Below are 23247 nucleotides of genomic sequence, written 5' to 3' on the forward strand. Positions count from 1 at the left end.
TAAACTAGATATACCCAATTCCAGCAACTGTTCCTTATATGTTTTAGCCTCCAGTCCTCTAATCATCTTTGCTGCAGCCCGAAATATTGGAACACTGCTATCATGTCCCCTCTCGTCCTTCTCTTCATTAAACTAGATATACCCAATTCCAGCAACTGTTCCTTATATGTTTTAGCCTCCAGTCCTCTAATCATCTTTGATGCTCTTCTCTGTACTCTTTCTAGAGTCTCAGCATCTTTTTTTACATCATGGTGACCAAAACTGGATGCAGTATTCCAAGTGTGGCCTTACCAAGGCATTGTAAAGTGGTATTAATACTTCACGTGATCTTGATTCTATCCCTCTGTTAATGCAGCCCAGCACTGAGCTATGGGGGAATGAGAATGTAATCCCCTCCCCTCACTTTCGGAGGTTTTCTGCTTTGGACATTTTTCCAAGGGACTTAGTTGCAAAATAAGGGAGAGAAGATCAAGTACTCTCACCAATTCCAAACACGCTGTTCACCATTGTTCTTGTTAGTGCTCTTGGACTTCTCAGCTGCAGGTAGATTGGGCTGGCAAGAGGCTAGTCTTTCTCCTGTCGGGTTCAGAAGGATTTCCCCAGATCAAACAAAGCAATTGCTGTTGCTTCAGGATCAATGGGGCACCCCTCCTTCACGATCACTTCTTCAGGGCAACTTCGGACCCATCTAGGGTCCTCCTGGCAGGGCGAAACTAGCCGTGGAGAGCGGAGGTCTGCTCTTGCGCGGCCATGCACTACAGGTGCAAAACCGGAAGTCTCAGTTTATTATCAAATACACATATATAAGATACTACTATTAATTATTTCATCTTCCACGTGCTTTTATGGTTATAGTGAGGGATTACTGCAAAGATGCTGCCTGTTCTTTCAGATCACAACTTTGCATATACACTTTTTAAATGTTCTGCTTATTCCTCTTTCAGTATTTTATAAATAACTGCACTGAAGATTCAGAACTAGAATTAGAACTAAAACTCAGCTTTTGGCAGTGATGACTAAAATCTATAAACATTTTCACACATGTATACACCTTTCTCTGCTTAGCAATTCCAAGTATGGATAGCTCTATAAATATAAAGAAAATCAAAGTGTCTCATATATGGCACCCAATAAAATATGAGTACTTTCTTTCCTTCTCCTGGAGGAAACAAGAAAATAATCAATAACCTCTTCCTCTACTAAGAGGCACCTGATATAATGGTTTAAATGAGATCTCCTCCCCCTTTTACTTATAGCCTAAATGAAGAATTATGATTCCTTTGTAATGGAAATTCCATTAAAAAGAATCTGGAACTGAGGGAAGAAAAAAATAATAATTTCTGACTTGTAAATAGATTCATATAAGGACAATCAATAAGTGAAAAAGTATATTATAGGAGGTTGGTTAATAATTGTTATGTAATTTCAATTAATCTCTTGATAATACATTTTCTTTTTAACTTTGCCTGTATTTGTTTTATTTGTGCTCTATTTCCTGAATTAACTTGGGAATATCTAAGTATTTTTTCTTGGACAGAATCCATAAATTGTACCAAGCCATGATTTTTTTTAACCATGTTTTATTAAAGCTTCCTTATGCTTGTATATATTATAAGAAAAATAATAATATATACTTAGGCCAAACATACAGGGAACTCTTACAAAGAAATATAAAGTTTATTTCAACTAGCCAACCTATAAATTCATTGCATGACAGAGGGCATGATCCATTCCACCCCAGCCTATCACATGACATACTGTATCTTTGTTCAAGCACCAGTAATTCCAATAGAATGCCTACAAGAGATTTGCTGACTCAACATTGCTAAAAGTCATTCTTGCTCCTGAAATAAATATACTAGAATTAAATTCAATTCGCTAAAATAAATCTCTACTCACCAGCAGTTTCAAGAAAAATCTATTGACTTATCTATGTAGCCATGCCTAATTTTGGCCAAAATATATCTAAGTCAGCTTTGCAAAGTAACAAAGTAATGTATATATTTCAGATTTCTTTTTCAATAGCTAAGCTCCCTGATGCTCCAGACTAATTCCAGACTAAGTTTTTTTTAAGAAGGTGGTAGGCCGTAAAACAAAGTATCACCTTCTAGCATAATCTGCTTTTTCATGAATGCTTCTGATCTCACATAAACCAGACATCTTTAGATTTCAATAATTGCTGCCTAGTGTTTTGTATAAATGTGATTCCCATGATCAGAAAAAAAGACAAAGACAAAGCCGTAGGCAGCATCATATAATAATACAGAGCAGGATTCTGATAAACAGATTTTGAGCCTAGTTCCATTTATTATGGAAGACAGTTTGTGAACAAGCAGATGTCTTCCCATTAGAAGTGTTTATAAAGGGACCTCTAAATGTTTGCCAAATTCCAATTTATTTACTGACCAAAAACATTGTCTATATGTGGTGTAGATAGTGTACTACCAGGGAGAATATAACCACAAGTTCAAGGGAGAAAGATATTTCTTGGTCCAATCTCTAGCGTGATGCAACGAATATACATACAGAGGGTCCTCACTACAAAGCTATCCAACGTCTACCTCCAGAAAAAGTTATTATAATATAAACAACTCTTAAAAATCTGTGAATGGATGACAAAGCTAAATATGGTCTTCAGGAAAATAGTTCAGAAAAAAAGTTATATTCTGTAAAAAAAAAAAAAAAAAAAGGCAAGGTCTGTTGTAATTACCAATCTTTTCTTTGCTCTTAGATGTCCTGTTGAGTAACTTCACGCACAGTTCCAGACAGGCCGACTTCAGTGGAATGATTAGAATCATTTTGCAATTGGTACATTATTGTTGAATCTATTATAGACACAAAGCTATGCATGCATTATTGATAACTTTTAAAAAGCCTTGTTTGTAAAACCTCACCATGAGATGATCGTTTACAATCATTAGCTCAACATATTTCGTTTCATCTTCAACTCTAGGTAGATTCAGTTGGACCTACAGAAAGAGGAAGATGCTGTATATATTTAAAAAGGTCAGAAACAAACACCTAATTCTAGACTAATTATTCTGAGCTGATTTCTTTCCTTCATTGCACTTAAAAATAATTCATGATACCAAATTAGCAAAAGAATATGTCAGAATTTCTAACATTTGAATGACATAAAACATTTAGCAAATCTAGTTGTAAGGTAAGCTTAGAAGAAATATAACAGATAAATTTTATATTGCTGTATTGACCATGAGCAGCATATAGATTTAAGAAATAAATAAATTTAATAAGTAATTTTCCAAATATAGTTTCATAGATTCCATCATTTAAAGGAACTTCATTAGTGAATTCCTCTATGTATTAAATGTCTGCAAAGCCAAATATTTTATTAATGGGTGATATTTATATTTGTGTTTTTCTCATTTTAAAAATATACATCTCAATATGCCTCTTCTATTTGATGTTATTTTCTCAAAGGTTTTATATACTTACTCTATAAGGCCCAGAAGACTAGACCCAAATGCAGGGCACAGGAATACCTAAGAATATTCTGTGCTTGGTTCAATGTTTAGGCAAATAGTATCAATTGATACTCATTTGCCTTTCTATTTCTTTTTAAAAATGCAAATGTTCAAAATCTCATAAAACAGTCAACCTTGAAATTGCTCTGTTCTTGACACTTTGGGCCTTTATCTTTTTTAATAAGCATTTTGTTTTTATCTTCTTAATATATATTATTTCTTTATATTTTAGTTCCTGCAATATTAGGTGAAATTGTATGGTAACACCCATTCCCTGGACAGATTGTAGACCCACAGCTTAGTCAGTTTCAAGTCATAATATTAACACTCATCAAAATGAAGGTAAAATATCTGTAGCATGATATTGAAGAGATGTGATCACCAAACCACTAAGAGCAAATTCTAAACAGCAAAGATTCAGTTTGATTGTCTTGAACAACCACTGGTCAAATAGTGTACAAAATCTTTTTTGTTGTTGTTGGTTTTGCAACAGGCAAAATGGAAGAGGACGTTTGCCTCTGATGAGGCTTTTCTCTTTGGATTGTTATCTATTTCAAAGAACACCATTGTATGTTCTCAGCATGAAAAAAAGGGCATATAATGGAGATGTGGGAAAGCAGGCAAAATCATGTAGCCTGAATTTACTGAAAAAGGAAGCCTGAATAATATGATTTTTAAAAGATTGCAAATAGAAATAACAGGATAAGAGGGCGTACCTGCCTTTTTCTTCTTTTATATTTTGATTTCACACCAAATTTCTGTGATGTAGTATTCATGTGCCAGAATTCTGAATGGGACACACATTACAATCAGTTTAATGACAGTTAAACAAGACAAGCAGTTTCAGCACCAAAATGAACAAAGCCCAAGGTTGAATAAATACCTATTTTAAATATTTTAAAAATTCCTCAGAACTTAAGCAAATATACAAGGACAGTCATATTATCTATTGCCACAAAAACAACATATTGAAAATTCATCAGTGCAAGGGTTGGCATTTTCACCAAAAAACTGTTTTGTAGCTGCTCACCCTTAAGAAGTTCATGAATTTGATGAGTGGTTTATAGAGCGATGAAAGCTGAAGCAAAATAGTTTTTAAGGTATATTGAAACACTTCAAATTAAATTAAAGGAAAGATTAAGGAAAGGAAAGAAACATAAAGGAAATATAAACCCTCAGAATGGTTTTTTGCATAATGTATTCTTGGGCTCAGATATTAGCCCTGGAAAGGCAAGGTACTTTTTTCATTAACAAATGAGAGTCTTTTTATATATAAACTTCTTGACCTGAGCTGCCATAAAATAATCTTAGAATGAGTAGGAGCCACACAAGATATTCAACAAAGAAGTTATGAAAATCCAAACTAAAATGTAATCATCAGGCATTTACAAGCCAATAAAAATGCTGTTTAATAAGCACATGGTTTATATAGTGATGATGTCAAATGACACTATAAAACATGAGAAACTGTTTGAAGACAGAACCTTGATCAAACCTTGACATTAACCTTGTTCAGGCATTTAGAAATCAATAACAGCAAATTCATCTTTGGCAAGAATAAGAATTTTGCTACCACTACATGCATGCACACATACCACATACCCTCTATGTGTAGGATGCAAACATAGTGAAGTATCTCTATCTATAAAGGCTCTCAATGCAATTTAGGATCCTGATTTCCAAGGTTCTAACTTTCATGGAGAGCCTCTTAGAGAGAAGAGTGGTTCCAGTTTTCCCATACTCTGTTTTTAAGAAAACTGGAATAGAGAAAGGTGAAGAAAAAATAAGACTTGCTTATTACAAATCAGTTTTGTGGAGGAAAATGAAAGTATTTTTCATAAATTAAAAGTTTTTGCTAGAACTGATTAAAATCTTACGGAACTAAAAATATTATATTGAAATGTTCAGCATTTGGGTAGAAACTGACTTTTAACAGGCTAGCTTTTATTTCAGTTCCATTGCTTAGTCTCTTTTGACCTATAAAGACTCTTCTTTAGAAAGCCAATCATTGAATTACTATTGCAATATCAAAAAGTTTACAAATCTTTTTTGGAAAATGTGTTTTTTCTCATTTTCTAATCCTGTGCTCAGAGGCTTTTATATTATTAATAACAACCAAATAAAAATAATCAGCAACAATTTAACTACAAAATAAATGCAACAATAAGAGTATTAAAAATATACCAGATGGAAGATAATCCAAAGGAAATTCAAATAATCTGGATTTGTATACAGAGTGAAAATGGAATTCCTCCTAAAATAAAAGATATCTAAATTTAGTAAATCATTCTAAGGCTGATACTTTAGCTAGAATTATACATTTTTAAACCCAAGAAATTGCAGATCATAATATTCTGAATATATGCACATAGAGACATGTAAGCACCAATTCACATACACACTTGCATACTCATATACATATATGCAAAAATATACATTGAAGAATGTTTTTCTAAGCTCATTTTTATTTCTGAACTCTTACAACTAGACTCTATTTAAGAAGTGCAAGTCATATATTAACTACATAAAGAATAATCTGAGGATAATTGTATTTAAATTCTACAGTACTTACTTGAGATGTACAATTTTCTTCTGGCTCAATAAGATATGTGTGATTCCCATCATAGAACATTCCACTGTTAAAAAAAAGGCAGCTATCTGACTTGCATGTTATAATTTAACTAAGTACATATAATAATACTACATGTAAAAGAGAATCTCACGTAGAAATGGGCTATTACTGCCCCATAATTTTTCATCCTTCAACTAGCTCAGGAAGCTAATTTTAGTTGTTTCCTGAGATAAACCCTGAGGATTTTCCTCTCTTCTCCTCTTATGTACAGCACAACTATTTACTACCTTCCATGCTATTATATGATATACCTGTTGCAGAATTCTTCACACAGAAAAGATCCTATCAAACAATTATTGACCATAGTAATTTTGAGTTTTAGTTCTTTATACTGGCAGCAGTAGTGCCTTTGGTTTGCCACCAGTGGGCAGTAAAAACTGAAGCTGGTAAAAATGTCTTAAGAGTATTTATTTTAGGATAATTAGGATCTTGTTTTAAAGACATGCTTATTAACTACAACAGTTTCAAGGAACATTTCTTTGTAACTATCTGTAGTTCGCAAGTTTATGATAATATACCTGTTGCAAGTCAACAAAATACGATGCCAATGGTTTGGAAACTAACCATTGTAGTAGTGTATACAAATGAGATAAACAATGTTTCACATCTCGACAATATATTTTCTATGTATTATCCTTGTAAAGAAGAATAGTATACAGAAAGTATATTGTCACATACCAGAGGTTATATTTGAGAATTCTTGCACTAAACCTTTGTTTCTAAATGATTTATCTTGAATATAGAATTATTTTTAAAATAATATTAGCATGTCTTTCAGATCAAATATGTGCATAATGCTATTCCACATGTAGTAACAATGGTTGATAAATCCGCTGTAGTTAAATTTTAGAGTGATATCCCATCGATGATGAAAGCAATTTGACAGTGGAGCCAATTATTTTATAGGAGTTTTAAGCTCTCCCAAACTGGCTGGGTTGAAGCAGAGCCCAACTTGCAATTTGCAAGAGATATTCTGTCCCGGGAATTCCTATATTTGTAATGTAATCAGAATAGAGCTGGAAGGGACCTTGAAGGTCTTCTAGTCCAACCTCCTGCTCAAGCAGGAGGCCTTATTCAGTTTGAAACAAGTGGCTGTCTAATCTTTTCTTTAAAACCTCCAGTGACAAAGAACCCACAACTTCTATATAGGCAAGCTATTCCACTGGTTAATTGTCCTCACATGGACCAGAGGTTGGGGATCCCTGATCTAGACTAGCCATATTCAGTTCCTGCAATCATTCTTCATATGTTTTAGTCAATAGGCCTTTAATCATCTTAGTTGCTCTTCTCTGACTCTTTCCAAAGTCTCAACATCTTTTTTATAATGTGGTGACCAAAACTGGATGCAGTATTCCAGGTGTGGTCTTACTAAGGATTTATAAAATGGTACAAATACTTCACATGATTTTGATTCTATACCTCTGTTTATACAGCCAATGATTGTATTAGCTTTTTCGACTACTGCCGCACACTGCTGACTCATATTTAAGTGATCATCCACTAGCACTCTAAGGTCGCTCCCACAGTTACTGTTTTTGAGCCAGATTTCACCTAATCTGTACTTGTATCTTTGATTTTTCCTGCCTAAGTGTAAAATCTTTTCTCCACATTAAATTTCATTTTGTTGGATAGGGTCCATTGTTCAAGTCTGTCAAGATCTTTTTGGATCCTGAGCTTGTCTTCTGGGGTGTTGGCTATTCCTGCCAGCTTAGTATCATCTGAAAACTTGATGATCTATTCCCTCATCTGTCATTTATGAAGATACTGAAGAGTATTAGGCCTGTGGTATGCACTCCTTTCTTCTCTCCATGTAGATTTTGTACCATTAAGAACTATTCATTGAATATGGTTTGTTACAAATCCATATCCCACATTTTTTTAGCTTACCAAGAGGTAGATTGTGGTCTACTTTGTTGAATGTCTTACTGAAATCTAAGTATACTATGTCCATAGCATTTTGCTAGACTATTAATTTAGTCAAAGAATGAAATAAGATTGATTTGGCATGATCTGATTTTAACAAACCCATTCTGGCTTCTAGTTATAACATTATTTGTTTCTAGATGTTCACAGATCTATTTTTTATTATCTTTTCCAGTATCTTCCTGGATATTGATATTAGGCTGATTGATCTGTAGTTTTCTTGGTCTGTTTTTTTTTCCTATTTTGAAGATGGGAACCACATCAACTATTTTCCAATCCTCAGATAGTTCCCTGGTGCTCCGGGATTTTTGAAAGATATGGTACAATGTTTCTGAGATAACATTTACCAGCTTCTTCAGAACTCTGGGATATAATCCGTCAGGTCCTGGTGATTTATATTCGTCATGCTGTCAAAGATCTATATTGTGGTAGGAATGAAAAAGAGCATAGTAGTCCTAGCCTTTTTCAGTTTTTGTGCTGTCTAAACATCAACATCTCTGAATTTGATAAAGTCCAGAAAGCCAAATGTTTCCTGCATAACAAAATGAGGTTCAGTTCCATCCTTGGGTATTCAAAGTAGCACAGGCTATAAGTAAAAGAAGAAATTACAGATAGTGCTTGGTTTATAATGGCAATTGGGAGTAGAATTGCCATCACTAAACGATATAGTAATTGTTGTGATTCCTCGCCAGCCAGTGGATCCGGCAGCTGAGTCTGAGGAATCAGATGAGGAGGAGGGGCCTGGAGTGACATTAGAGTCAGAGGAAGGCTCTGAGGAGCTCCAAGACTTACAATCGGACGAGGAGCCTGGCCCCTCTACTCACGCTCAGGCTGAGACACAGTTGTGCTGGGAGCCTGAATTGGACAGTGATGAAGAACAGTTGGGACAAATCCCAGATGCACGAATGCACAGGCAAGAGAAGTGAGTAGGACAGAGGAATGCAATGGGGCATCTCCAAAGGCAAAGGAGAAGGCATTAGGAAGCCACGCCTTGGTTGAATTATAAAAGGGAAGGTGTGGAGATGCTGGTTGCCAAAGATAACCATTTGTATTGAGGATCGAGTTTCTGTGGACTGTGTTTGTTTGCCTTGGACATTGACTCAGGTCTGTGAGAATAAAAGAGGTTGGTTTTTCTTGTGGTTCCTGCCTGTTTTATGGAAGAGGGGTTTCTCCTTGTGAGCATAACAAGGACTCATGTAGGCTGGGACAGAACAGTAATAAAGCAAGATATCATGTGACTGCACTGCTTCAAGCACTCCTGGTTTCCATTGCTAAATGAATCATCATGGGTAATTAAGCAAGGATATCATATGGTTGCCATTTGCAACCTCTTAACTTCCCAATTCTCTTTGCTTATTAGAAACCAGCAAAGAAGGTCATAAATGGTGACCACATGACCATAGAAAGACATTGTGACGGTCGTAACTTTGAAAACCAGTTGTAAGTGCCACTTGTTCTGCATGGTCACATATTTGAACAGTCACTGAATCAGTGGCCATAAATTGAGAAATACCTGTAGAGTTGTGAAGCTAACCTGGAGGACAACATCTGATCTCAGGAAGGTTTTCAGATTAGTGTGCACAGGTTCAGTATATTAGTAAAGTATTAATGAGGCAGTTCCTCTTATACGTACTTGATTGAATAACTTCTATCACTTTAAACTCACATACAGCTGCTTACATTCCCATATATAATGTTACTCTCATTTCACTTCAGATATTCCTTAAAAAGTTCAATATGAGCAAAACAGTAAAATTATACAAATTTAGATTTAGAAGATTTACACTCTAAAATTTCAGAAACTTAAAAACAGAAAAACAAGAAAAAATATCACTATGCTGTATTGTATTCTACAGATCAAAAAATTTTTGAAGAAAGAGCTGAAAATCAAAATCAAGATGAAAATTTAGAAAGTTTATTTATATAGCACCAATTTTCCGGAACATGTACACAGGTAAGTTACAGCAGTGCACATAATTGCTTCCCCACTCATGTCTTCTTTTGGGGGATCATTTGTAGATCATTTGGAGGACTGAATTTCTCTTGGCCAAGTATTTTTAATACTTGGATTCTGACCTTGCACATATAACTGGCAAACTGATTAAATAATGTATGATACATATTAGGCTATGGCAGGTTTATATACTGCATTCTCAGTGGAATGGATTAAGGAATAACTAGCTCCTCATATATTCCCCGGAGACTACATTTGTTATTTTAAAAAATCAATACCTGTCTGTAGAGTTGCAATGTTTTTTTAAAAAAAATCAATGCATATTTTCCATCAAGGATCCTTTTAGGCAGATTTTTATTCATTTGCATGTACTTACTGTTTAATATGAATATATTATTTGTTTTGTTAGTTGTGAAGTCGTGTCCAACCCATCACGACCCCATGGACAACATTCCTCCAGGCCTTCCTGTCCTCTACCATCTTCTGGAGTCCATTTAAGCTCATGCTTCAGTGACTCCATCCAGCCACCTCATTCTCTGTCATCCCCTTCTTCTATCGCCCTCAATCTTTCCCAGCATTAGGCTCTTCTCCAGTGAGTCCTTCCTTCTCATTAGGTGTCCAAAGTACTTGAGTTTCAACTTCAGGATCTGGCCTTCTAATATGCCCTGCACGGCATAGCTCATAGCTTCATTGAGTTACGCAAGCCCCTTCGCCACAACAAGGCAGTAATCCATGAAGAAGATATTATTGTCCCACTTGTTAATGTAATTACTGCTTTCTGATCGTTGTTAAAAGCTAAGTTCTAATTCCTCGTATTGATTTTTCATAGAAACAGTTATTTAGTACATTTTTTTCTATTTAATCTCAGCACTAATAGTAATATGGAAGTTTAAAGTATTGATATTTTTTCATAAGATCACATTTATATGAGTGTATTAGATAGACAGGATGAAATTCACCAGATTTCATTCTCTTTTGAAATTTAGTTTTTGTTGTTGTTACAGATTTATATTTCTTTTTTTAAAAAAAGATTTTACATAAATTTTCATTACATACATACATGAATATCCATCCCTTTATTTCCTTTCAGGATATATATATATATACTTGTATATAAACTTTATACAAAACATACATAGATAAGTAATGAACAAAGAACAAAAATCAGAAGATAAACAGAAATGAAAAGGAAATCTGAATCTATTTTATACCACAGCATTCATTATATTTCTCCATAACTTTCTACCCTTGCAAATATTTATTTTTAATCTAGTTTAAGTTATGCATTTGGCTTTCAAACTTTAAATTACTCATTGTAATATTTTTCAAATTTTAACAACACCAACAACATATTTCTCAAGGCATTAACTCTTCTTTTATATATATAAGTTTTACAATTCAATTTGAACTGGGTATATTAGTGCGCTGCACATCATTTTTGACAAAAGGTTAACTAGTAAGGTCATCTTCACATTAGAGATCCTAGCTTGCACAGAATAACTCAGGATAAAAATGGATCTTGCTTGCATTTGTGATTTACTACCTAAAATATTCCCAAACTGACTAGTCTTGTGTTTTACCATCAGCAAGAATGCCACATGAAGCATGGAAACAAATAAAGCTAGCATTCAACTTTACTGTTTCTTTAAATTACTGAAAAGGAACAAGGGATAGAAAAGGGATAGATAGAATGATAGGTCTTTAGGCAGGAAACTAAACTTTATTGTAAAAGAAAATCTTGAAGCCAAAACCTAAAAGAAATGCATTTTAAGTACTATTTTAGGGTTATACTCAGTTTATAGTATGAACTTAATGTGCAACAACTGTGCAACCTGATATTAATACCTGGGAAGATTCTGGAAAAGATAATCAAGCAACAAACATGTGAACACTTCAAGACAAAGTTATAACTAAAAGCCAACATGTATCAATCAATTTGACAATGTGACAAAATTAGTGGACCAGCAAAATGCTGTGGATATAATTTCCTTGGACTTCAGTAAGGCATTTGATAAAGTAGACCTTAACTTACTACTTGATAAGATAGAAAAATATAGATTAGACAGTGTCACCACCAGATGGATTCGTAACTGGCTGACTAACTGCACTCAACATGTAGTCCTCAGTGGAACTGTATCTAATGGAGGGAAGCTTGCAGTTGGGTATTCCAAGGCTCTCTCTTAAGCCCAGTACTCTTCATCAATGATTTAGACAAAGGGTTAGAAGGGGAACTTATCAAAATTGCAGATGATACCAAGCTGGCAGGAATAGCCAATATTCCAGAAGACAGACTCAGAAGGATCTCGACAGACTTGAACATTAAGCCCTATCTAACATCATCATCATCATCATCATCATCATCATCATCATCATCATCATCATCATCATCATCATCATCATCATCACAACAACAACAAAACCCAACAACAACAACAATAAAGTTGGAAGGGACATTGGAGGTCATCTAGTCCAGCCCCCTGCTCAGGCAGGAAACCCTATACCATTTCAGATAAATGGCTGTCCATCTCTTCTTAAAAACTTCCAGTGTTGGAGCATTCACAGCTTCTGGAACCAGGTTGTTCCACTGATTAATTGTTCTAACTGTCAGGAAATTTCTCCTTAGTTCTAGGTTGCTTTTCTCTTTGGTTAGTTTCCATCCATTGCTTCTTGTCTTGCCTTCAGATGCTTTGGAGAATAGCTTGACTCCCTCTTCTTTGTGGCAACCCCTGAGATATTGGAACACTGCTATCATGTCACCCCTCGTCCTTCTCTTCATTAAACCAGACATACCCAATTCCAGCAACCATTCCTTATATGTTTTAGCCTCTAGTCCCCTAATCATCTTTGTTGCTCTTCTCTGTACTCTTTCTACATATGAAGAACAGTTCCAGGAATTGGGTATGTCTAGTTTAATGAAAAGAAGTACTAGGGTGACATGATAGCTGTTATGTCCTGGGCCTGCTGAGTCATTCAGCAGGTGCAGGAGGCTGCAGAAAGGCCCGGGCCTGTCTGGTCCCATGAATGCCCGGGACCAGACAGGCTGTCTCCTGCCTTGTGTGCATGCGCAAGGCGGGAGAAATGCCTTGCATTGATTGGCTGTGACTGTCCCTGCAAGGGGATATAAGAACAATCCGCACCATTTTGTTTTGGTTCTGTTGGAGAAAATAAAGAGAAGACTGTTTTACTTCTTTGCCTCGTCTCAATGCCTTTGCGAATGAAACAGAACATTGGCAACGAAGATGGGATCGTGCTGCAAACGAAACAACCAAAGAGAGGCTGACTCACCATGGAAGGCCTGAAGAGCTGAGAAGTCCAGCATCCCGAAGAAGCGACTCTGCCTGCCAGTACGAGAACGCTGAAGGAGAGCTCGGCGAAGGGACCCCTTATTCAACCATTGTAGCACGAGGCGTTGTCGAGGCTATTGGACAGCAACGATGTCCAAAATCAGCCGTCTCTCTGAATTTGACACAGCTCATCCAGAATGCTGGAGTTCCTACGTGGCTCGGGTAAAGAATTACTTCCGAGTAAACCAAGTGAGGGAAGACAGCCTTAAAGCAGCTGCGTTATTGTGTGTCTGTGGGCAGGAGACTTTTGATATTGCAGAAAATCTGGTCGCCCCAGCACCATTTGAATCCATCGCTTATGCTGAGCTGAAGAAGATGCTGCGTGAACATTTTGAACCAAAGCTTTCAGTGATTGCATGGTGACACGCATTCGAGCAGAGGGACCAGAGGCCTGGTGAGTCTGCTGCGAACTTTATTGCTGCGTTACGACAAGCAGCTAGGCCATGTGAATTCAAGAACCTGGAAGAGAGACTTCGGGATCGTTTAGTCTGTGGACTGAGAAGTCGTGAGCTGCAACAGAAAATCTTCGCAAAAGAAGACGTCTCTTTCCAAGATGCTTTAAGAGAAATTGCAGCCAAAGAAGCAGCAGGCAGAGCTGTGAAGGCCTTGTGGCTCGCCAAGAACCCTCCAACGGTGGTCTCCGTCCATCAAGAGGTCGCTCGAGAAGAATCCAAACAGGATCCAGAGATGGAGGTGGACAGACTACAGCAGCCAGCGGAGAAAAGGCCTCAAGAACATTCTGACAAGGCGACTTTATTCCCTCAGTGTTTCGGATGTGGAGGATGCCACAAGTGCTCCGCCATTTGCCGGGCATGTGGCAGGCAAGGCCACATTGCCTCCATCTGTTTGGGTCGCCAGAAGGACAAGCCTTTGGAAAAATTGCTTCGGAAAGGTACCAGCCAACATAGGGTGGGTTTCTGTGTGTCGCGCAGAAGCATTTTCAAAACAGGGGCTCATAGGTCGCTTAGAAAGAAGGTTCACATTGACATGAGGTTGCAAGGGGTTCCCCTATTGATGTAGTTGGACACCGGATCCGCTTTATCGATTATCTCGCAGGACACTTTTAAAAAGATTTGCTGTAGAAGCGGCCAGCGAGTTAAACTCAGGCCATCAAATTTGATTCTTACTGACTTTCAGAATTCCCGAGTCAGCGTGAAGGGGGAAGCCACGATCCAAGTGCAGCATAGGAACTTCAAGGGATTCTTAGATATAGTGGTAGTTGGGGGTGATCGTACGAGTCTTATTGGACTCAATTGGTTCAAGGCCCTGGGAATCCAAGTGACTGGACTACACAGTCTGCAAACGACCGGCCTTGCAGAAGTTTGCAAGGAGTTTGCTGATGTGTTCAGTTCAGAGCTTGGCTCTTACAAGGGGCCTCCCATTTCTTTACATTTAGACCCAGCCGTTGCACCCACTAGGATTAAGCCTAGACGAGTGCCCTTCGCATTGAAGAATAGAATCAATGCAGAGCTGGACAAGCTGCTCCAGCAGGGCATTTTAGGACCTGTGGACAGCAGTCCATGGGAAACCCCCACAGTAATGCCACTGAAGGCTAATGGAGAAGTCCGAATTTGTGCGGACTATAAGTGTACACTTAACAAAGCCTTGCAGCAGCATTCGTACCCGGTGCCCGTGGTGAGCCACATTCTGGCCTCCCTCAAGGGAGGCCGCGTTTTTGCTACACTTGATTTGGCTCAGGCCTATCAACAATTACCAATTGATGACGCAACGGCTGAGGCCCAAACAATCGTAATGCACCGGGGAGCGTTCAAAGTCAAAAAGCTGCAGTTTGGGGTTAATGTAGCCCCTGGCATCTTCCAGTGTGTGATAGAGCAAATGCTCCGTGATATTCCAGGTGTTTGCCCATACTTTGATGATGTCCTCATCGCTGGGGAATCATCTGAAAACCTGGCTGAAAGACTTAGAGCCGTCTTGTTGCGTTTCCGCCAAGCGGGGCTGAAGCTAAAGCAAGACAAATGTAAAATTGGGGTCACTTCAACAGAGTTTCTGGGGTTCCGTATTGATGCTGAAGGCATCCATCCTGCTGAATCTAAGGTTAAAGCAATTCAGCAGGCCCCAAGTCCCAAGTCCAAAAGCGAACTCCAGGCTTTTCTGGGACTGTTAAACTTTTACCATTCATTCCTCCCTCACAAGGCTGCAGTGGCTGAGCCATTACACTGGCTCTTGGATAAACAGGCTCCATGGCTGTGGACAAAGGTCCACGAAAGGAGTTTTGCAGAGGTCAAGGCTTTGCTATCTTCAAATGCGGATCTAGCGCATTTCAATGAGCAATTGCCTGTATGCATATCCTGTGATGCATCCCCTTATGGGATTGGGGCTGTGTTGAGCCACTTGAAGGCTGATGGGACACAAATCGCTGTAGCCTACTATTCTAGGCCCCTATCATCTGCGGAACGTAATTACGCGCAGATAGATACGGAAGCCTTGGCCATAGTGGCTGGCATAAAGAAATTCCATGACTTTCTTTATGGCCGCCATTTCACGGTCTTTACAGACCATAAGCCACTGCTGGGGTTGTTCACAACCAATAAGCAAACCACACACATCATCTCTCCTAGAATGCTGAGATGATCTATTTTCCTGTCTGCATATGACTATACACTGGTTCACAAACCAGGCAAAGAAATTACTTCTACAGTTAGTGGAGTCAGATCCTGCTCCAGCTTACCACATACTTTCCATTCAGGACTTACCTGAATCTCCCCTCAATGCTAGGGACGTGGCTGCTGAAACAGCCACTGATCACACGCTTACACGCATGCTGACATGGGTGCTGTCAGGATGGCTTGACACGTGTCCTGGCACAGAGTTCCAGAGTTTCTGGAAGAGGAAGTCCGAGCTATCCATCTTCAAGGGGTGTATCCTATGGGGTAGCAGGGCAGTCATTCCGGCCTCATTGAGGACTAGAGTCTTGCTCTCTCTGCATGAGAGACATCCAAAAATAGTCAGGATGAAGGCGCTTGCACGCAGCCATCTTTGGTGGCCTGGGCTTGATAAAGAGATTGATGCCCAGGTCCACGGGTGCACATTTTGCCAACAGTGCAGGCCTGAAATGCCTCAGGCCCTTGTACATAGGTGGGAGGAGACACAAGCCCCTTGGTCAAGGGTTCATATCGACTACGCTGGGCCCTTTCAGGGGCAATTCTTCCTTCTCTTCGTGGACAGCCATTCCAAGTGGCTAGAGGTCATTCCAGTCTCCTCCACTACTACTGCTAGGACCATCCAGGTGTTGAGAGGGATCTTCGCCGCTCATGGACTTCCAGATGTCCTTGTCTCCGACAACGGACCCCAATTCACTTCTTTTGAGTTTCAGGCTTTTCTACAGGCCAACATGATCCGTCATGCCACGTCTGCACCATTTCATCCAGCTTCCAACGGCCAGGCTGAGCGGATGTGCACACCACCAAAGATGCGTTAAAGAAAATAACTCATGGAAACTGGCATCACAGGTTGGCTGACTTTCTCTTCTCATACCGCACCACACCATGCACAGCCACTGGGAAGAGCCCAGCTGAACTCCGCTGGGGTCACAGGCTCATTACTAAACTGGACAGGTTGCACCCAGACCGGGTGGCATCACAGGTGTCACAGCCGCGGGCACCTAGGAGATTACAGGTGGGCGATCCGGTCTGGGCAAGGAACTATGGCCCTGGATATCTCTGGGTGACAGCAGTGGTATGCAAGGTCTCTGGGCCGCTCTCATACGAAGTGGCCTTGGACGATGGTCGGGTGATCCGGCGACACATCGATCAACTGCGCTGGAGGCTTCCCAACCACACTTCCGCTCCTGGCTCTGCTCTTGGGGGGGGAGGACCAAGATTACAATCGTGGACCACAGTCTCTCTGCGAAAGCAGAACGTCCCAGGCACCAGAAGGGAGTCTTGCCATGGAGCGGCTCCTGACTCTGATGCTCCTGACTCTGGCACTCCTGACTCAGGCACCGGGTCAATGGGACATTGCTCACAACCGGTCTGCCGGGCCTATCCAGCTGCTGGTCTTGGGCTCAAGGGACAGTGCTCCCAAGAGGGGTCCATTATGGACTTGGGGAATTCCACCCTACCACTAAACTTGGGGAATTCCACCCCATCAAGGAACTCTGGCTTGGGTTCAGAGGATCCAACCAGTCAGCAGCAGGGGAGGTCGCCTGAGGTTAGGGGGCATCACAGTCCTGGCCTGTTGAGCCTGGCAGGCGAGTTTGCAAGCCAGGACATCACAACCACTTCAAGAAGGTCAGAGCGAGCAAGAAGTCCACCCAAACACTTACAAGACTACCTAAGATGCCTGTCAGCATGTGGACAGGTTTAAGGTCACTTAGAAATAAGAATGTGCTCAAAAGAACAAGTGTTCAGTCAATGGTTAGGCACAATGGTAAACATCGTTGGGAAAGAGATATAGGATTGCCAAGGGTTTTCCTTGTAATCTTAAGTATGTTTTGAAATAAGAGGGGAGGGGTGTTATGTCCTGGGCCTGCTGAGTCATTCAGTAGGTGCAGGAGTCTGCAGAAAGGCCCGGGCAGACACGTGAATGCCCGGGACCAGACAGGCTGTCTCCCGCCTTGTGCGCATGCGCAAGGCAGGAGAAATGCCTTGCATTGATTGGTTGTGACTGTCCCTGCAAGGGGGTATAAGAACAACCTGCGCCATTTTGTTTCAGTTCTGTTGGAGAAAATAAAGAGAAGACTCTTTTACTTCTTTGCCTCATTTCAATGCCTTTGCGAACAAAATTGCAGTGTCCCAATATCTGAGGTGCTGCCCCCCAAAAAGAGGGAGGCAGCCTATTCTTCAAATCACCTGAAGGCGAGACAAGAAGCAATGGATGGAAATTAGTCAAGAAAAGAACCAACCTAGAACTAAGGAGAAATTTCCCGGCAGTTGGGACAATTAATCAGTGGAATGACTTGCCTCCAGAAGTTGTGGGCGCTCCAACGCTGATGGTTTTTAAGAAGAGAGATTAGACAGCCATTTGTCTGAAATGGTATAGGGTTTCCAGCTTGAACAGGGGGTTGGACTAGAAGAACTCTAAAGTCCCTTCCAACTCTGTTATTCTGTTAACCTGCCAAAAATTTACAAAAGAATATGTGTGTTTGAGTGGGTGGGTGGGTGGGTGTACACATGCACACGCATGCAGAAAGAAAGAGACAGATAGGCAAACAGACATTGTGAATACCAGCTTGGTATAGGGGTTAAAATATCAGGCTTGCAGAACCTGTAAGTTCTAATTCTGTCTTGGACATTAAGTCAATGGGTGACCTTGGGCCAGTCACTTTCTCTCAGCCCCAGGAAGGAGGCAATGACAAATCATTTCAGAAAAACCTCGCCAAGAAAACTACAAGGGAATGTCCAGGCAGTCTCCAAGAATGAATGGAAGAATATGATTATATATGAATTCCTTTGTTTTACACACACACACACACACACACACACGTGTGTGCACACGTGCACACACATACACACCAAACTGAGAAGAGGGAAAATGGACAATTTAAAACCCACACACATATACTCCTACATATAACTAAATATCATCCTCAATTCTGCAAAATATGTACATAATAATGTTTAAATGTATTTTGAAAAGTAATACTAAAAGAATTAAGCCCCAATCAATGAAGTTCCTCTAAGATAAGTGCCAGTCTTTCAGGGAAATTGGAAGATGACAGAGAATTCTGAGATAAGTGCATCTATTTATAGCAGCAGCATCCCTCACTTGACCTTAGAAGTAATATCTTACCAGGATAAGCATTCTGGTTTGAAGCATAAGTATGAAATATGCATATGTAATATAAGCATATGAATGAATATTGTATGAAATATAAGCAAACAAGTAAATAATCCTCAGCATTTAGAATATATTAAATGTTTTATATACATTAATTTAGAAATTATGGTACTGCAAAACAGTGTTCCCAGTGCTATAGATTAGGTAAGAGTAGAACAAGGCTGATATAAGGGCCTGCCTAAATTCTGTTTATGAGTTTGCATACGTGTGCGGTTGGGCTAAGGTCTGAAGCATAGATTTCACACAACTGCATATAGGTAGTCCTTGATTTATGACCATTTGTTCAGAAAATTACTATGACATTAATGAAGGGACTTATGATCCCTGACTGTAATTATTGCACACTGAACCACCTCTGGGGTCACAGTTTTAATCTAGGTGCTTAAAAACTCATTGACATTTATAATTGGTTGCCAAGTGTCCCAGAATAATGTGATTGCCACTTACAATCTTCCTTGCCAGTTCTCCAGAAAGTTAATGCAGGGAAGGCTGAAAAGTCACTGCTCTAGTCTCTGGGGGCTGGCTGAAAAGGCTCCATGCCGAAATCCAAGCAGGGTTTTCAACCACAAAGGATTTTTAAACCAAAGTGTAAAAACTTCTGAAATCTTTCATCTCTGGGCCTGAAAATCCACGGTGGCTGAAATCCAAGCAGGATGTTCAGCCCTGGAGGATTTTCAGTCCCAGAGTGGAGAGCCCAAGCAATTTTTCAGTCTCTTGACCTTGGGGCTAATCTATTTAATACTGTATAACAACATCTGCAATCAAACCCAACTGTGAATTGATTCTAATAATGTGAATATTTTTTCATAACACTGTCCAATCTCTATTCAGAAGAAGTAGACTTACTTTTTAGCAGCAAATGAAATTTCAAAACCATCTTGTTTCCTTTTAATCATTTCATTTTACCTTAAGAGAAACTTACTGAAGTCCATGGCAGGTGGACAGAGCAACAAATGAATCTGGATTCCCTCTGATGTGACCTTGATAATAACAGTGTTCTCCTCCCTGCAATTAGAACAAAGACTATGAATTTATTTTATTTCCACCATGTTACAAAGATAGTTCTTAGTCAAACCACAGAATAAGTTGTAAAGTCAGATAAGCTGAAATAAATGGATGAATGATACAGCAATATCTACCTGGCCCTTCCTATATAGCCTAATCAAAGGGTGGGCCCAAACTAAGTAATTGCCCTTTTGGGGGGGGGGGCTTACCCTTGCTTAGATTGCTGACTTCTAATTGAAGAAGACAGAAGGGACAGAAAACACTGTCACTAGTTCTGCTCTGCTCTTTCTTTCTTTCTTTCTTTTGCTTTTATTTATTAATCAAATTAGTCACCATCCATCTCACTAAGTAACTCTGAGTGGTTTACAAGTAATAAATGTACAGATACATAGCTTTATGTCAGTCTATCCTAGACTATTTTTTAATAGAATATTGTCGATGGATCTAATGAAAGAATTAAAGAATTCTTCTATATAGGTTTTATTTCCACGTACTTTTTTTCACAAAAGATTATAAAATTTCACAATAAATGTTTGCTACTAAATTGAGACAGGAAATAGTTCTGCTTGTCTTCAAGACAAATAGATCCTAGCTTGAATACCGTCAATGGATTTCACAACTTAGCTTCACTGAATATGTATTTATTTTGAAAGTTCATATGCTCTATCACCATATATGGTTTAAACTAGCATTTTTCAAACTTGGCAACTTTAGAGTCAGTAGGCTTCAACCTCCCAGCAAGCTAAGGCTTAAAGTCAACACATCTTCAAGTTGCCAAGTTTGAAAAACACTGATTTAAATACTTTTTGCCTGCTTGCAAGTAATGACTTTCCAAAGCAACATTCTAGCACAATCTTTGCTTATAATTCAAAAATTCATTTATCAAATCAGCTTTGCAGACATGTGCGATTTTTCAACAACATTTTTTTTTCAGATAACAAAAACTACCCTACAGAAGCGGAACCCATTGTTATAATAGAAATATGTTAACTTTGGTTTGAAATACATTAACTTTGTCACTAGTTAAGTAATTTATTGGATGTGAATGCAGTGAAATATAAGCAAACCTTAAATGAATCAATATTGTTACCAAAGTTTTCATAAAAATTAACTAAATGCATTTAAATTAACTAAAATTAAAAACCATATGCATTCATACTATGTGTAGAATAAATCTCTATTTATTTCCCTAGAACACATTAAATTGCAATAAATAAATATCACATAAAAAGCTTGCTTCCCAAGTTAGGTCTTCCTATCCTAAAAACCTCACTTCCAGATGGAAGTAAAATGTCACTTTCCATCATTCTTATGTAGATGTCCTTTAACAATTTGTTATCCCAAGGAAAGCAGAGGCAATCAGTGACATCATTTGGTAGTCACAATGATGCCCTAACCTAGCCAAGCTAATGAGTTGTCTGATATTTCTGAAATACCAACAGATGATTAACCTTTTTGTCTCTTAGCAGGCAGCCATTGCAAAGGAGCTGGGTTGAGAATGCATTGTTCTCAGCATGTAGGTAAATTTTATTACCAATTATTAAAACATCACAAATTTCAATTGGCAAAAAGATAATGCAATTTTCTCAAGCTGCACTGAGGCAAAGGTTACTAGTATATTGAGAAAAGAGGAAAAAACAAAAGTCATGTGTGTGTACAAAAATAATATTGTGGCATTTATGAAATGAACTTCATTTTGTATGGCCTAGAAACTCTGCACATTAGGGAAATATTATTCCACTCCAGTCAAACTTCAAAACACATCTTGAAGAATGCAGAAATGTAGAAAGAGGTGAGGTTATAGAAACAACCTTTAAAAAATCAGAAAGATGTTTCTTAATTGATGGCTGGTATCAAAAGAGAACGTAAATAGGGCTGTGTTCTGCTGAGAAGCTAGTTAGCCATGTTTATTAACTAGCCCTATTTTTTTCTCTTTTTCTATTGATTTTTTTCATTGGGTATAATTTGAGACATATTTAAGACTGAGATGGATGAATGGGAATTTATGTCCTTGCCCAGTAAATAAGATCAAGGAAAGATGCCATTTGATAAATATATACTTGTTGAAGTTATTTTGTGGCAATCAAAAAGGGAATGTTCAAAATGTGTGTGTCTCATTACAGAATTCTATTCCCTTCCAATTACAGATGGTGCAAGGATTTATTAATTGTTTATGCTGGATGACAACCTACTAATTTACCTGGTCTTTTGGCTGAATGTATGCTACTGTTTGGTGCCTTGTTTTATAATACAGTTCCATGGTTCTAACTTTTGTAATTATGTTATTACAAAATTACATAACTGAATAAATTTCTAACAATGTGACAAGTAGATCTCTGAGACATACACATATAATCACAGATATCTACACCATATCTTTCAGGTATTTTGAATGAGAAGAAGATATGTAGGGAACTGCAACGATTTGAATTAGATATATGCACTGGTTTTTATTTGGAAAGTCATATAGTTTTTATCAAAAGCATAATATATAAATCATTATTCTAAATATCAGATCTGAAAACAAGGTATAGTCAGCTGAAATCACGGAAACAATACAAATACTGCATCAACTCTAAAAAAGTGCCCTTAATGAAAGGGAGTGCTGTGCTATTGGTACAATGTTTTATGCATTCAGCTGCAGGGCATGGAAAGATGGCTTTCTGACATCTGGCAAGAGAGATAGGAGAGCATTTGCTCAGAAAGCTGTTCCTTGATTGCTTTGCTTAAGAGCAAAGAAAGTGGCTTTGAATAGCACCTACAAAAAGGGAAGAAAATTAGGGACTTTTGTCTTGCCTTCGTGATTCTAAACAAATCATAATAATTACTAGCCGGAAATGCAAACTCTAAGGCAGAATTCTTGACTTAATTTACTCTCTCAACTCTGTGACATAAGTTACATGCACAAATGTGAACCCGTTTAGATCAAAATGTATTAATAGGCAAACATGTATACCCCAACAGGATGTTCTCTGAACTCTAAGGAAATCCCAGGTTGAAAAGCCTTCTAACCAAATACAATGACTTTCTTTTTCAGAAAACAGTCCTAGGTACAGCCTAGTTGAAAATAAAAGAACTGAAAGTTGCTTCATCTTTTTTCTAAGC

The 23247-nt window shown here is 38.5% G+C and overlaps 1 protein-coding gene across 1 annotated transcript in view; it reads right to left on the minus strand.

The window, feature by feature from the left end:
• Window positions 1-23247, minus strand: part of ADAM22 (ADAM metallopeptidase domain 22) — a 166158-nt gene that overhangs the window by 51691 nt on the left and 91220 nt on the right. Inside the window, exons 4-8 of the mRNA XM_029283186.1 lie at window positions 20060-20142; window positions 6058-6121; window positions 5670-5739; window positions 4202-4272; window positions 2895-2969 (exon numbers count right to left, since the gene is read on the minus strand). Coding sequence (XP_029139019.1) covers window positions 2895-2969; window positions 4202-4272; window positions 5670-5739; window positions 6058-6121; window positions 20060-20142 — 363 coding nt within the window. The remainder of the gene's footprint in view (window positions 1-2894; window positions 2970-4201; window positions 4273-5669; window positions 5740-6057; window positions 6122-20059; window positions 20143-23247) is intronic.

The sequence above is a fragment of the Protobothrops mucrosquamatus genome, unplaced genomic scaffold (assembly GCF_001527695.2).
Source record: "Protobothrops mucrosquamatus isolate PMUCROS unplaced genomic scaffold, P.Mucros_1.0 scaffold33, whole genome shotgun sequence".
Taxonomy (NCBI): domain Eukaryota; kingdom Metazoa; phylum Chordata; class Lepidosauria; order Squamata; family Viperidae; genus Protobothrops; species Protobothrops mucrosquamatus.